Raw genomic sequence first — 13,214 nt, 5'->3', positions numbered from 1 at the left:
AGAGCCAAAACACAGTTCAAAACTGAATATTCAACGAAAAAAGTTAATGGTGTCTGTTTGGTGGTCCAGTGCGCTGGCATTATTCACTAGAACTTCATGAAACCTGGTCAACTGATTACAGAGGATGCCTACTGCAACCAATTGGGCAAAATGATGAGGATACTTGTGATTAAGCAGCCAAGACTGGTCAACAGAGACAGGCCAATCCTCTTGCAAGACAACACTCAACCACAGGTCGCACAAAAAAACCCTGCTCAAACTACAAAAGCTGGACTTGGAAACTCTCTGTCATCCACCATATTCTTCAGACCTTGCACCAACTGACTACCACTTCTTCCAGGCTTTGGACTACTTCTTGCAAGGACAAATATTCAATTCTCAACTAGCTATGGAAAATGCCTTTGGCGATTTCATTGCCACTTGCTCTCCAGGCTTCTTTGTTGCTGGCATAAACAAGCTACTGTTAAGATGGCAAAACTGTGTCAATAGTTTAGGCACATACTTTGATTAATTGTACTGCTTCTTGTTTGAGATATAATAAACTACACTTTTGATTCAAAATCAGAAATTCATATTTAATGACCTAATACTTGACGCTGTTAATAAAGTTTCACACACTAATTCAACAAATATTTATTGAGTACTTACAACAGGTCTAATGTAGGTCATTGATACATCAGTGAAAAAAATCACAAAATCCCTGCCTCCATGGAATATATATTCTAGTGGGGAAAACTGAGAATAAATATTAATAAATAAGCAATTAACATATAAGTGCTACTGAGAAAATAACACAGAGGAGGGGCATAGGAAGTTCTTGGCCTGGTGATACTGAAATTTCAAGCAGAATTTCAAATAGGGTTGCCAGGGAGGATATCATTCGAAGGGAACACAAAGTAATGAGCTGAGTTAAATAAAAGTGTTAGCCAAGAAGATATATGCGACAGAGCAGTCCAAGCAGGGGGAATAGCCAAGTTCCAAGACCCTCACTTGGGAATGTGCCTGGCCTTTTCAAAGATGAACTAAGAGCTGGAAGGTCAACATGGCTGCAACTGGCCAACTAGGAAGAAAGTGGTAGGAGAAAATTTAGAGCTTTAAGGGCTAGAGAGACTTTGGGTTTTACTCTGATGAAAAGCCCTGGAAGAATTTATGGAGCAGAGGAATGACATGGTCTGACTTACAGCTTAGCTTGTTAAGAGAAAAACTTTAGACAAATTAAATTTAGCAGACTTTATATGAGCAAAGAATGATTCATAAATCAGAAAGCACTCAGAACCAGAAGAGATTCAGAGAGCTCCATCTAGCAATCTTGAGCAGGCAGCATTTATAGACAGAAAAAAGAAATGCACTATATAGATAGCTGACTGGTTATAGCTCAGTGTTTGCCTTATTTGGGCAAAATGTGTCATGAGTCATTTGCCTTATATGGACATGATCTAATTAGGGGCAGCTTGTGATTGGCTAAAGCTCAAGCACTGTGATTTTTGTGGGTGTTTTTTTCCTCTGCCTCCTAACCCAGCTACTATGATTGGCCCATTCTCAGCTACTTGTTACAAATATATACTCTTAGGTTTCGGTTTCTATACACGAACTCCAAGTATTGAGGCTTTAGGCCAAATTTAGTTGGGTCATGACCAAAGTTGGAACACAGACAAGGAATCTAACACAATATCCAGTAGAGAGAGGTGTTTATGATAGGTATGTGGTGAGAAATGGTGAGAAATTCCCGCATACATTTTGTTGATGGAACCATCAGGATTTGCTGAAGTACCAAAGTTGTGATGGGAGAAAAAGAACTAGGACAAAGAGCTGCTAGCTTGGGAAACCAGTTGCATTCTCAGTTTTAGCTTTGAAAAAGATATAGCTTTATCCAGATTTCTTGTTTTCATAGCAGACTATTGAACCAGCATCGTGAGGATCGTGGCCCTGGAAATAATTGTGGTTCTTAGGCAGCCACTTGACATGGGCTAAGGAAGTCCGCAGGCTCAAGGCTCACTGGTTACATGGAAAAGCTCCTGCCTTCAAAGTACAATCGGAAATACCGCACTGTGCAGTGTGAACGGGTGAGCTACTGAACGACGAGATTAACCTCACTCTGATCCCTCACACAGAACGCAGCAAGTGGGTTGGGTTAACCACGGAAGGCTTCCTGGAGGAGCCCAATTTTTTTTTTTAATTTCAGCATATTATGGGGGTACAAATTTTAAGGTTTCAAATAATGCCCTGATTTTGACGAAGCCTTTCTTAGGCCGTCAGTAGGAGGGAGGGAGCGAAGATGAACGTAAAAGACGGTAGGCTGGGACTGAGAGGTGCCAACGACCCACGCCAGACTTCTGGTTAGCGACCTCTCTCCCCAGGACGCAGGCGGTCCAGAAGCCACGACCAAGCGCAGGCGCGACTCCACGAAGGCCACGCCCCTCCCAGGAAAGAACCGGCCCGTTTTCCGCCCAGCAGCCGCGTTTGAGTTTCCGGAAGTACCTCATTTCAGAGAGCACCAAACCGGATAAAGGTTGCGCGCCCTGTTCCGCCCGCTTTCCGGTTCACCAATCCGCGACTGCTCGGTGGGGCGGGGACGCGCCGTCCTTTTGCGCAGGCGCAGTCGGCGGTCCACGCGCGGCGCAATGCCGGGGCGTCATGTTTCCCGAGTCCGGGCCTTGTATAGGCTCATTTTGCAGCTGCACCGGGTTCTGCCCCCGGACCTCAAAGCCCTGGGCGACCAGTACGTGAAGGATGAATTTAGGAGACATAAGGCCGTTGGTTCTGAGGAGGCCCAGCGTTTCTTGCAGGAATGGGAGGCAAGTGACGCCCCCTTTTCTTTGCCCCAGACCTTTGGGGACCCTCGCTGTCCCGGTTTGCCCTTTCAGAGACCACCTAGGCCTGCTCGTCCCCAGTACCCCATGCAGGATCAAACAGAGCGGCAGCCTGTTCCGTTTTAATTAAACAGCGTAAAGCTGTTTGGAAAACACTTCCCAAAGTTACTTCCTGAGACCCCCGATTTCTCCCACGGGTTCTTCGCTGGAGCAAATCCCGTTGCTCAGCGTCTGCAGTTCAGCTCCACATTTTGAACTCCTGCAGATGCAGGCGCTGGAGGGGTGAGGGTGGGAGGTCACAAAATTGAATCACCACCAAGTGCTCAAGGACCTCAGCGGCTTTTTGTCCCCTTCAGTGCCTTTGCACATAACAATATTAATAAATGCTCTTTCACTGAGTTTTTAGACTTAGAGTTTTGTTTCCGTAATTTTTTTTTGTTTATTATTTCTTGAATCTCAGCGCTGTTGGTTGGGGTTTTAGTAATTTTATCACTTGACTGGGACAGAAGTCAGATAACATGAAAAAGACTGTGTTGGCGATTACGAGTGAAGGAGAAAAATGCTGGTTGGAGTTAAGTCTGGCGAAAGTTGATTTCTCCAAAGTCTCAAGTATTGTTACTTTGTTATATTGCCTTGCACCATTGCACTAAATCTTAAGCAGACACATGCATTAGGGATAAGTTGTTTGACTTTTTTTTTTTTTTTTTTTTGAGTGAAGGAAACAGATATTCAGAGTTTTGCAGGGGGCTGGGGCCCCTGTCGGATTGTCCATAGCTCTTACTTGCAAATATTAAGAAATGGGAGATTACAGAGACTTCTCAGGTATATGAAAGCATAAAGTAAAGTTGGTATGAAAATAGAGGTAAGCGACACTTCAGCCTAAAAAGTTGATGGCTGAAGAGGTGATTAGTGAAGACTGCTTTTGAAAAACCATAAAGGTTATGGTTAGGGTGAACAAAGAAAATTTTCACTGAATTCAGGAATTCTTGTTTGTAGAATCATTAAAGCTTTAAAGAGGGGCATTTAGAAAAATGGTGAAATTTAGAACTTTCTTGAAAGTCATGGTAATTCGCTTGCCTGAAGCCACAGAAGTTGAATCTTTTTAAATGCACATCTTTGAGTAAAGTAATTTGGTCTGGGAGCCGGATGAACTGGATTCAAATTCAGGCTTTCACATTTATTGAGTGTCAGATTAATTTTTGCAGTCTTATTTTCTCATCTGTAAAATAATAGTATTTACAATTTGCGTCTCAAAATTAGTGTATGTAAGTGTATTTAAAAACATTTTCTCTATTGTTAATTGCTATGCAGCTACTATATTAAGGTGTTTCAGTGACATCTTTTAAGTTAGGTCAGTTTGTGGCCAGACAGGAAAGAGAGTATAGCTTTGTGCTGGGAAGAAATTAGGCTGCTTTGAGAAGTCCTAAAGTGTAAGAACTGGAAGCCTTTTAGGGAAAAAGTATGAAAGAATAGGAATTCAAAATAAATTGATAATGGACTGAAGGAGGAGAGAGGGTATAAAAAAAGAACTGGGTAAATAAAAAATATATTAAACTAGTAGGTTTGCTAACAGGGATTTAGCTTTTAAAAACTTTTGGAATAATTTTAGACTTACAGAAGAGTTACAAAGACAGTGCAGAGTTCCCATACATCCTACACCCTTTTCCCTTTATGTTAATATTTTACATAACCAGGGCACAATGATCAAAACTAAGAAATTAACATTGCTGCAATACTATTAACTACAGGCTTTATTCATGTTTTGTCAGTACTTTCACCAGCGTCTTTATTTTGTTCCAGGATCCAATTTGGATCCTACAATGTATTTAGTCAATCTTTCTCCTTAATCTTTAGTCTGTGACAATTTCTTAGTCTTTCTATCTTTTGTAACCTTGACACCTTTTGGAAAAGTGCTGGTCTGTTACTTTGTGGAACACCTCTCAATTTGGGTTTGTCTGATGTTTGTTCATGATTAGATTGATGTTACACAGTGAGAAGAATACCACAGGTGTGAGTTATTACCCTTCTCAACACCTACTATCGGGGGTACATGATATTAACTTCTTATCATTGGTGATAACTGTGATCACTTGTTTAAGGTGATATTTGCCAAGTGTCTCTATTGTAAAGTTACTGTTTTTCCTTTTGAAATTAATACATAATTTGTGGCAGGTACTCTGAGGCAATGCAGATAGCCTGTTTCTCCTTAAGCTTTGCCAATGAATGCTAATCTTAGCATTGATGGATTTTGCCATTGTGTTCTAGTGGTGAGTTTCTATTTCCCTGATTGCTTCTGAATTTATTAGTTGAAATGCTTCTGTAGGGAATAATTGTCCCTTCTTCCACATTATGGATCTAACATTTTTACTCATTTTTTTGGAATGAAGGAAAAGAGTATTCCGTGGGGCTAGAACGCTATAGTTAATACACTGGCAGCTTGGTAAAGATAAATTTAAACCTCGTGAGTTAACTATTGGAATAAAATAATAATTCTCACAGTTGCAAGGCAGCTCAGTCTAAGCCTGGGAGTTAGAAGGGGTAGGATGGATCCTACCAAGAAATATAGTTGCCCTTCCTAAGAGTCAGGCTAGAGAAAATGCTAATGATTTGGAGGTGAGAAAAACCTTGCTAGGGCAGTTTTCACAAGAGAGCAATATGTTGATACTTCAGCCTTCCGTGTCTCTTTTCTCCCCACAGATTCTTCAAAAAACCTAATTTATGATTGTTATACTAGATGCCACTAGATAAGGCATGGATTTATGTTTTTGTTGTTTTTCAGTTCATGGTGACCACACACTTGGCATATATTATCATCATATTACTACCTTAATGCTTATGTTTATATCAGGCTATTATGCTATGTAGAGTTTAGTTTCCCTCACACACTTCTAAAATTTATTATGGACTTGAATGGATTCTTCATTTGTTTTACATCAATGGGCAAAGTTGGGTACCAGTGGAGAAAAGAAAGGGAAAAGGATGAAGAATGCTAGAGGACTGTATTAGGAAGAGTGTTTTCTAATTTCTTTCATTTGTGATCATGGAAAACTGGTAAATAGTAAGAGTTCAGCTGGGGAAGTTTCTGTTAAAGGACCAATTGAAGGAAAGTGGAAGGAAAGTATTTCGTTTCATCCTAAGTATAAAGATATAAATGCATATTTACAGAGTAAATAGTGAATTTATATAATTTCTTACCATAAGAGTAAAAAATATAAGTTCAGGGAGATTTGTTGGGACTCTAATAAGGGAGCACTTTTAATAACTGGTTTATAAAATATCCATTGTAATCTCCTAAGTTATTTAGGAGGCAACTATTAGAAGTGAAATTGGAATTGGGTAGATCAGGGATCTTACTATGGCATTTTTAAAGTTCTGAGTGTATTCATGTTTGAAGAATAGCTGATTTAAGTAATGCTTTCCAGTTTTTTTTCTGTACCTATCACTTATTTTCTAGGAAGTCAGAATAAGCATTGAAGATTAAATAGGTAAAACATGTTAGAGGCTATAAGTCAAAGAGCAAAAAACAGTGTGCTCTCAGGAGTTACTTTGAAGAGACTTATTATCTTATTAATCATGTGTTTAATTTTCCCTTTTGTATCCCATTTATGTCAGTTGCCTTCTTGCCTGTGTCTATTGTTTTTCCTAAGTAGCTGCTTTGTTCTGTGTCTGTTGGGGAATGTTTTATTTATGTGTTAGTTTTGTTTCTAGAAAAAAGCAAAAAGGCATAAACATTTTATAGATTTGATCATTTATTATTGCCAGAAAATGTGCTAGATATTATTGTTGGGACACAAAAATGAATAATAACTGTATTTTACTTGCACAGTGTTTAAAGTTTAGTAAAGTAGGTAATTGTAATATAGCACGAAACAGTGTCTGTTAAATGCTGTGGGATCAAAGAGGAATGGAAGAAGTTAAAAGCCACATAAAATGGTTGATCTGAGTCTTGTGCTGGTTGATGTTACTATGTCAAGAAAAAAACTTTCTGGAAAGGGGGAATAACATAAAGAGGCATTGAGGTAAGAAAACAGTATGACTTTTTCTAGAAACTGCAGTAGTGTGTTTGGAATTTAGTGTCTTATGTGGAAGATTAGGAAGAGAGAAAGCTAAAGAGTTGGCAAGAGACAGGATATTCTGCTGAAGATTTTAAGTGAAGATTTTTATTTCAAATCACTGAACATTTTTAAGCAGTGGTGGAAATGATTCAAATTGTAGTCTAGAAAGATCACTTTTGCAGCCATGTAGAAGAATAATTAGGGAAAAAGCCAGATTGAAGGTAGGAAGAACTGTTAGGAGATGGGTGTAATTATTCCAAATATGTATATGCCAAGACAGGTGTTGAGAATGGACAGTATGGATTTATTATCTTTTTTTTTTTTTTAAGATAGAATGGGTCTTGACTTGGTGACTGATAATAGTATTAATTGGGGTGGGGGTGGAGACAGAATGGGTAACTCCCAGGTTTTGGAACACAATACCACTAACCCGAATAGATATATAGGAGGAACAGGTGGGGAATGAGTTCAGTTTGGTATGATTTTTGCTAAAAATTCTGGTCAAAAGTTAAGTGAAGATGTTCTGAAGTATATATTGGTCTGATACTCAGGAGACAGACTGTGGCTAGAGATAGAGGTTTGGAAATCATTAACTGTAGTTGGTAGTCCAAAGGGGTGGATAAAAGTGCCCAGGTTGGATATAGCATATGGGAAGGTGGTCAAAGATAGAATACTAACATTTAGGAGTTAAGAGAAAGAAGATAATACTATAGTGTTGGAACTCTTCTATTTTTTTCATCTTTGTTTAGTTGTTCCTAGCTACTTCTGCAAAGAACATACTTTTTTCCTTCTCGATTATGTTTAATTCTTTAGACTTGTGTGATGGTCTTGATATCATAATAAAACACTTGCTTTTTGGTTTTATTTTGTTGCATTTGTTTGAGAGGAGGAAATGCTTCAGATTTCATGTAGCCATCCATTTGTAGCTCACATGGGATATCTTTTTCTTATTTATGACTTTGAAGTGGATTATCAGATAAAAATGTATGATTAAGTGGCATGTCACCTATATTTAAAGTTTTCTTAAGTTAGTATAATTAGGATTGGATGGGTATTTTGCTAGATTTTATAATTGCATGTTTCTCTTACCTAATTTGGGGACCTCATTTTGTTGCTTTTGAACATCCTGATTTATAGTTTGTATTTTAGGTTGTGGGAGAAAAGGAATGAATGACTTCTGTGTTTAGTAAATGGATTGTATGTGTGGGGGATACATCTACCAAGTATAAGTGGGTCACTTGGGCACCTCTCAGTTATATTGTTTTATTCTGCATGTTAATGTAGCTTTTTTGGTGATAGTTTATGGTGATGTGTCACACATATGTTTTCTATACCAAACTTTACGTTTTAAAAATATTTACCCATATTATGGTCCTTAACTAACAGTTTAAAAGGGGATACAAGAAAAGATATGAAACAGTGTGCCCTTGCAACATAAAATGTTTTCTTTTTCCCATGTCTGAGCTTTTGGATTCTTAGTGAGGTTTTTAAGATAGCTATTATTTATGAATATTTCATTTTTATTGGTGTCATGAGATGTGTTATAACTTCTTATGTAATAAAGTAACAAAGTGTTTAACAAATCATAATATTACATATATTATTGACTTTATAGTACCTCATTGGAAAATAGAAGTATGTTTTATTTAAATGATTCATAATTTGTTTAAATATACAGATTTAAAATAATAGTCAATTATTACCATTAATATTGGTATGCCAGTGGTCATGGTTCTGAAACAGAGTTGTGTGTGTATAGATAACATGCAAGAAATTTGAGATAAGATTTTGTATAGAATTTAAGGAGATAAAGGATTATATATATGTTATATTTTACTTGTTTTACCATTTTATGAAATATTTGTAGTTTATTGTTGCTTAATAAGAACATTAGATGTTTCTGAAGTTTTACGTAGGGAGTCAATCTGAATTGACTCAGAGAGTTCCTGATTGCTTTCTTAAATAAACCCCTTTTTTCAGTTGATGCACTTCAACTTTTTTTCTTAAATCAAAGTAATATATTCATATGGTTAAAAGTAATTAGTGTAGGAGGTCTTATAATAAAGATTAATATATACTTTTCTGTTCTTTCATTTTTCTCTTCTGGGGACATTTTTTGTTTTATTTTGGTCTCTTTCATGTTTCAGATGTTTTGTGAATTTTGGTTACCTGTCCATATTCACAAAGAAAGCAGTTAGAAACTGATTGAGAACTGCATATAGGTAGGCTTGTTGATTGGGAAATTACCTTTAGGGTTAGGGCTTTAATTAGTCTTGCTCGTATTTGCTTCCCACTCCTGATTTTTTATCTGCCTAGAGTTTGAGTTCAGTTTGGTGGTTCGGCTTTCTCTTTAGCTGTTGTATTCTCCTCTGTTCTCTAGCTGTGGCTTCCTTTGTCTACTCTGCTTTACTAGTAGTTACACTCCTGCACTGTTTTCCATCTTCAGAAAACTGTTGAAATCACTTGGATGCCAGTGGCTCTGTTCTTGTTCTCTTAGTCATGATGAATTACTCCTTTTAAAAATTCCTTTACTACCAGTTCAGTAGGATTTTGGAAAGGAGAAAATAAGGAATAAGCTCTTGTAATATGTCCATCCTGCCATCTTTACCTGGAAACCCTCAATTCTTTCATTTTAAAGGTGAAGAAATTAAATCCTGTAGAAGCAAAATGACTTATTTGGTGTCACACAGCTAGATAGAATAAAAATCTTGTGTTCTACCTCATTAAAGTCTAGTTAACATTAATTTTTCCAGAAAAAACTATTTAACTTTTGTACTATAAAATGGTTACAGATTTTTTTTTCTTTGAATCTTGCTTGTTTGCTTGCTACAATTTGTTTGATGATTCTGTTTTTATATTTTTCCTTTTCCTTTTCCGAGGGAAAGGGAAGCATCTTAATCGCCTTATTATCTTCTATACCTCTAGCAAAATGTCTTATATATTTAATAAATGTTTAAATATTGTTTAAATTACTTTTATGTTAGCCTGAGTTGTTAATTGCCTCACATTTCTGGTTCAAAGACTTTTTTTTTTAGTAATGAGAATGGAATGCTGGGATATAAATGTTATTAATCTTTCATATTAATCAGGCAAAAATACAGTGTGTATTTTCTGTGTAATTTTTTGAAAGGTGTCTTTGGGCCTCAGTTGGCTCAATAGGGAAAATGTTATTTTACCCCTGAAATTTTAGGGGTGGACCAAAAAGTTTTCTTTTACCTCTAAGATATGATTATGAGTTAAACTGTTGAATCAAATGGCTTAACCATGCTCACTTCAGCAGCGCATATACTAAAATTTAAACCACGCAGGGAAGATTAGCATGGCCCCTATGCAAGGATGAGGTACAGATTCTTCATGTATACCTCTGTTTTGATTTTGGTTTCATTGTGATAGATCTGCTGTTTCCTTGTAAGAGACATTTATCGTGTGAATTAATACAAAATAGCCAAATCTAGCTGTATAGCACCTTCAGACACATACTTGACCAAAAAATTCCGAGTAAGCAGGCATGACCTAATTGTAGTGATCATTTATCTCAGAATTATCAGTACTTTTTTCAGGAGCTGGTTATGAAAATGTTCAAGTTGGTCTGACAGTATTTTATTAAGAATATTTGTTTATATGTTTATTCAGTATAATTAAATAAAAATTGTCTTGCCTTCAGCCAAAACTGAGTAATTATGACAGCTATCTTCTGTTGTCTTATAAAGGTTATTTCTCAAGAAAATGGGAAGAAATTTTGAGTTTGCTCAGCTTTTTACTGCAGATGATGAAAGCCACAGGTTTTATTGCCTAACCCAAGCTGTTACTTTTAGCTGTGAGATGATGGGCAGTAGGATGAAATATCAGCATGTGGCTGTACTCTTTATACAGGAGGCCGAAAATGGTTCCTTGTGTTATAATGTTCTACACTTAAAAGAGGAAGGTACAGGTACACATGAATTAGCTGGTGGTACAGTTGGGAGCTCTTTGTGTCTGTGATCTATTGGATTTTTCCTGCAGGAAATAGTTCTCTGGTCCTTCCCCATTTTTGTTCTTCTAGATGTCAGTGCAGTGCACTGCTGCTGTTTTATCCACTTGGCCATAAACTCTTTTTCTGACAGCTGCATATTCTTTCTATATGCTACTTGCATTGGCAACTTTGTGTCTTTGACCTTGTACACTAGCTTGACATAGTGCTATCTCTCATTTCTAATTGTATGAATTTTCTGTAGAATATGCAGTGATACAGCATTGCCATTCTTCTGTGGAAAGAAAACTTTTGATGAAACAATAAAGATTTTAAATGTCTAAAAAAATGGCTTAACTTCTGTTAGTTTTAGGGTTTTGTGTTATTATAGCAATAGAATGGATAATAAAAATACAGTATATTTTGTCTTTGAAGTATGTAGCATTTAAGATAAAATTAAAAACTCCTAAATTTAAAGATAGTTAAAAAGGCAAATGGAATATATTTGAGATTAATATATGATAGTATTAATATAAAAAGAGCTTATTTAGCTTGATAGAAAATTTACAGGCTTAATAAAAGAATGGGCAGAGGGGACTCTTAACAGGACATCCTGTGATTTATCCACAAAGATGTTAATTGCTGTGTTGCATATATATAGTAAAGTAGTGTGTATGTCCAATGATAGAAAAATGAAATAATATAGCCATATGATAGATGGGTTAGTATGCAGCTATTAGAAATGATGTTTCAAAAGGAAAACTGCTCATGAAATAATTAAATATAAATCGTGTTTATCTTTGGGTGATAAGATTAAGGATGATTGTAGTTTTCTTTCTTGGACCTCAGATTTTCCAGATTCTCTGCAAAGTGAAATACCAGCATCTTATAAATTTAGTTCTTAATATTGCCCTTTACATTTTGTAGGCTAAACTTGGACTTTTTCATGTTTTGTAAATGTTAATGTCAGCTATATGTTTCGTACGACTTCTAGTTGAGTTTTGTAAATGGAATGGAAACCTAAAGGTGCAGACTCAAAATTAAACTTTATCTGGTTACTCTTGTTTACCTAACCATTAGAAGAAATATTTAGAATCCTTAGGGCTGTGAACTGAAATCAGAAAAACATCATCATGGTTATCTATCTGGTATCATCAGGGTCATCTATCTGGTATAGTATTATGTCTTTTTAAGCAACTTGAAGAATATCATGTTTAATTTCTTAGAGATCATACTTAAATATTCATTGATTCTCTAGTAACTGAATTTGATAAAAATTAAGTTTCTACTTAATAACTGTATTCGCCTGTATTTTAATTTTTTATTCTTTCTTTTTTGTAGAAAGTTGCATGAAAGCTGACATTGAGGCAATATTGGAAAGGGAGCTAGGTTAACTGTTGATTTATCTTCTGACAGGTAAACAGGCTCCCTTTTGTCTTGGAAAATGGTAGGCTTAGAAAAGAGATTCTAGGTGGGTATGTGCCCACCCATAGATTGTGATTATAAGGTCTGGTAGTCGACCTTGTAGTCTAGAATTGAACTTTACCAGTATACCTAGATATAATCAGATTCTTGGCATCAGACTCTTGCTAATTAAATTTATATCATATTGAAGTATAAACCAGAGCGCTGAATTACTCTTTCTGATGCTAGGGGAGCTGGTAAGAGGCTCTCTTTTTCCAGGAATTAGAATATTTATAATATATTTACTTCTAGGAGACCCTTTTTCAGATGTCTCAGAATCCAATATTTTTTAGATTTGGGAAAAGTAATAAGGAATATATAGTGAATGTTAAGAAAGATCCCAGTAGAATTTAGGAAGGGACTCTGTAATCAAATACATTAATATATATGTAAAAAAATATTTGACTATTCACATTAAGTGGAATACATAAAGAAAGACTTCATGTCCATTTAGGTCAGGATTTGCTTCCAGATATGTTCTGAAAGAGTTTTTGTTTTTAAGAACTTCTTTGATTTCTAAATTGCAAATAAGGGATTGTGGACCTCTATTAGCTTTCTGGGAAACTGAATTAGTGTTTAGAAAGTTGTCTGGTAAACATGGAATTAAAATAACGGGAAGTGAGTAGGCATGAAAGATTTTTTCATCAGGCCTCACTGTGTCTGCAGCAGAAAACATGTCCTTCATGATCATACAGCTTTTCGTGGATCCTACAGCTTCATCACGCTTCTTTCCTGCAGATATTAGCTAGGTTGCCCACAGTCCTCTATTTTGTTAGTCACCTTCTTTCTTTTGAGGTATTGTTGTTATTATTATATGTGATAATAGATTAAGCTACTTAATTTGGTCTTCTGGGCCTGAAAGAGTTCAGATTCTTCTCATTGTGTATAAATTTAATTAGCTTACTCCCCAAAGGAGGATCATATTTATCTTATTTG

At 36.2% G+C, this 13,214-nt stretch overlaps 1 protein-coding gene and 1 non-coding gene across 2 annotated transcripts in view; both read left to right on the top strand.

The window, feature by feature from the left end:
• The first annotated feature begins 2,530 nt into the window (after window positions 1-2,530).
• Window positions 2,531-13,214, top strand: part of SDHAF3 (succinate dehydrogenase complex assembly factor 3) — a 59,163-nt gene continuing 48,479 nt past the window's right edge. Inside the window, exon 1 of the mRNA XM_012757155.3 lies at window positions 2,531-2,795. Coding sequence (XP_012612609.2) covers window positions 2,622-2,795 — 174 coding nt within the window. The 5' untranslated portion in view covers window positions 2,531-2,621. The remainder of the gene's footprint in view (window positions 2,796-13,214) is intronic.
• On the top strand, window positions 10,132-10,236 carry LOC142873166 (U6 spliceosomal RNA). Its single transcript, XR_012921214.1, has one exon. It is a non-coding gene; the product is annotated as a U6 spliceosomal RNA (small nuclear RNA).

The sequence above is a fragment of the Microcebus murinus genome, chromosome 9 (genome assembly GCF_040939455.1).
Source record: "Microcebus murinus isolate Inina chromosome 9, M.murinus_Inina_mat1.0, whole genome shotgun sequence".
Classification (NCBI taxonomy): domain Eukaryota; kingdom Metazoa; phylum Chordata; class Mammalia; order Primates; family Cheirogaleidae; genus Microcebus; species Microcebus murinus.
Note: the sequence above shows the minus strand (reverse complement) of the source record. Positions and strands in the feature narration are given on the sequence as shown.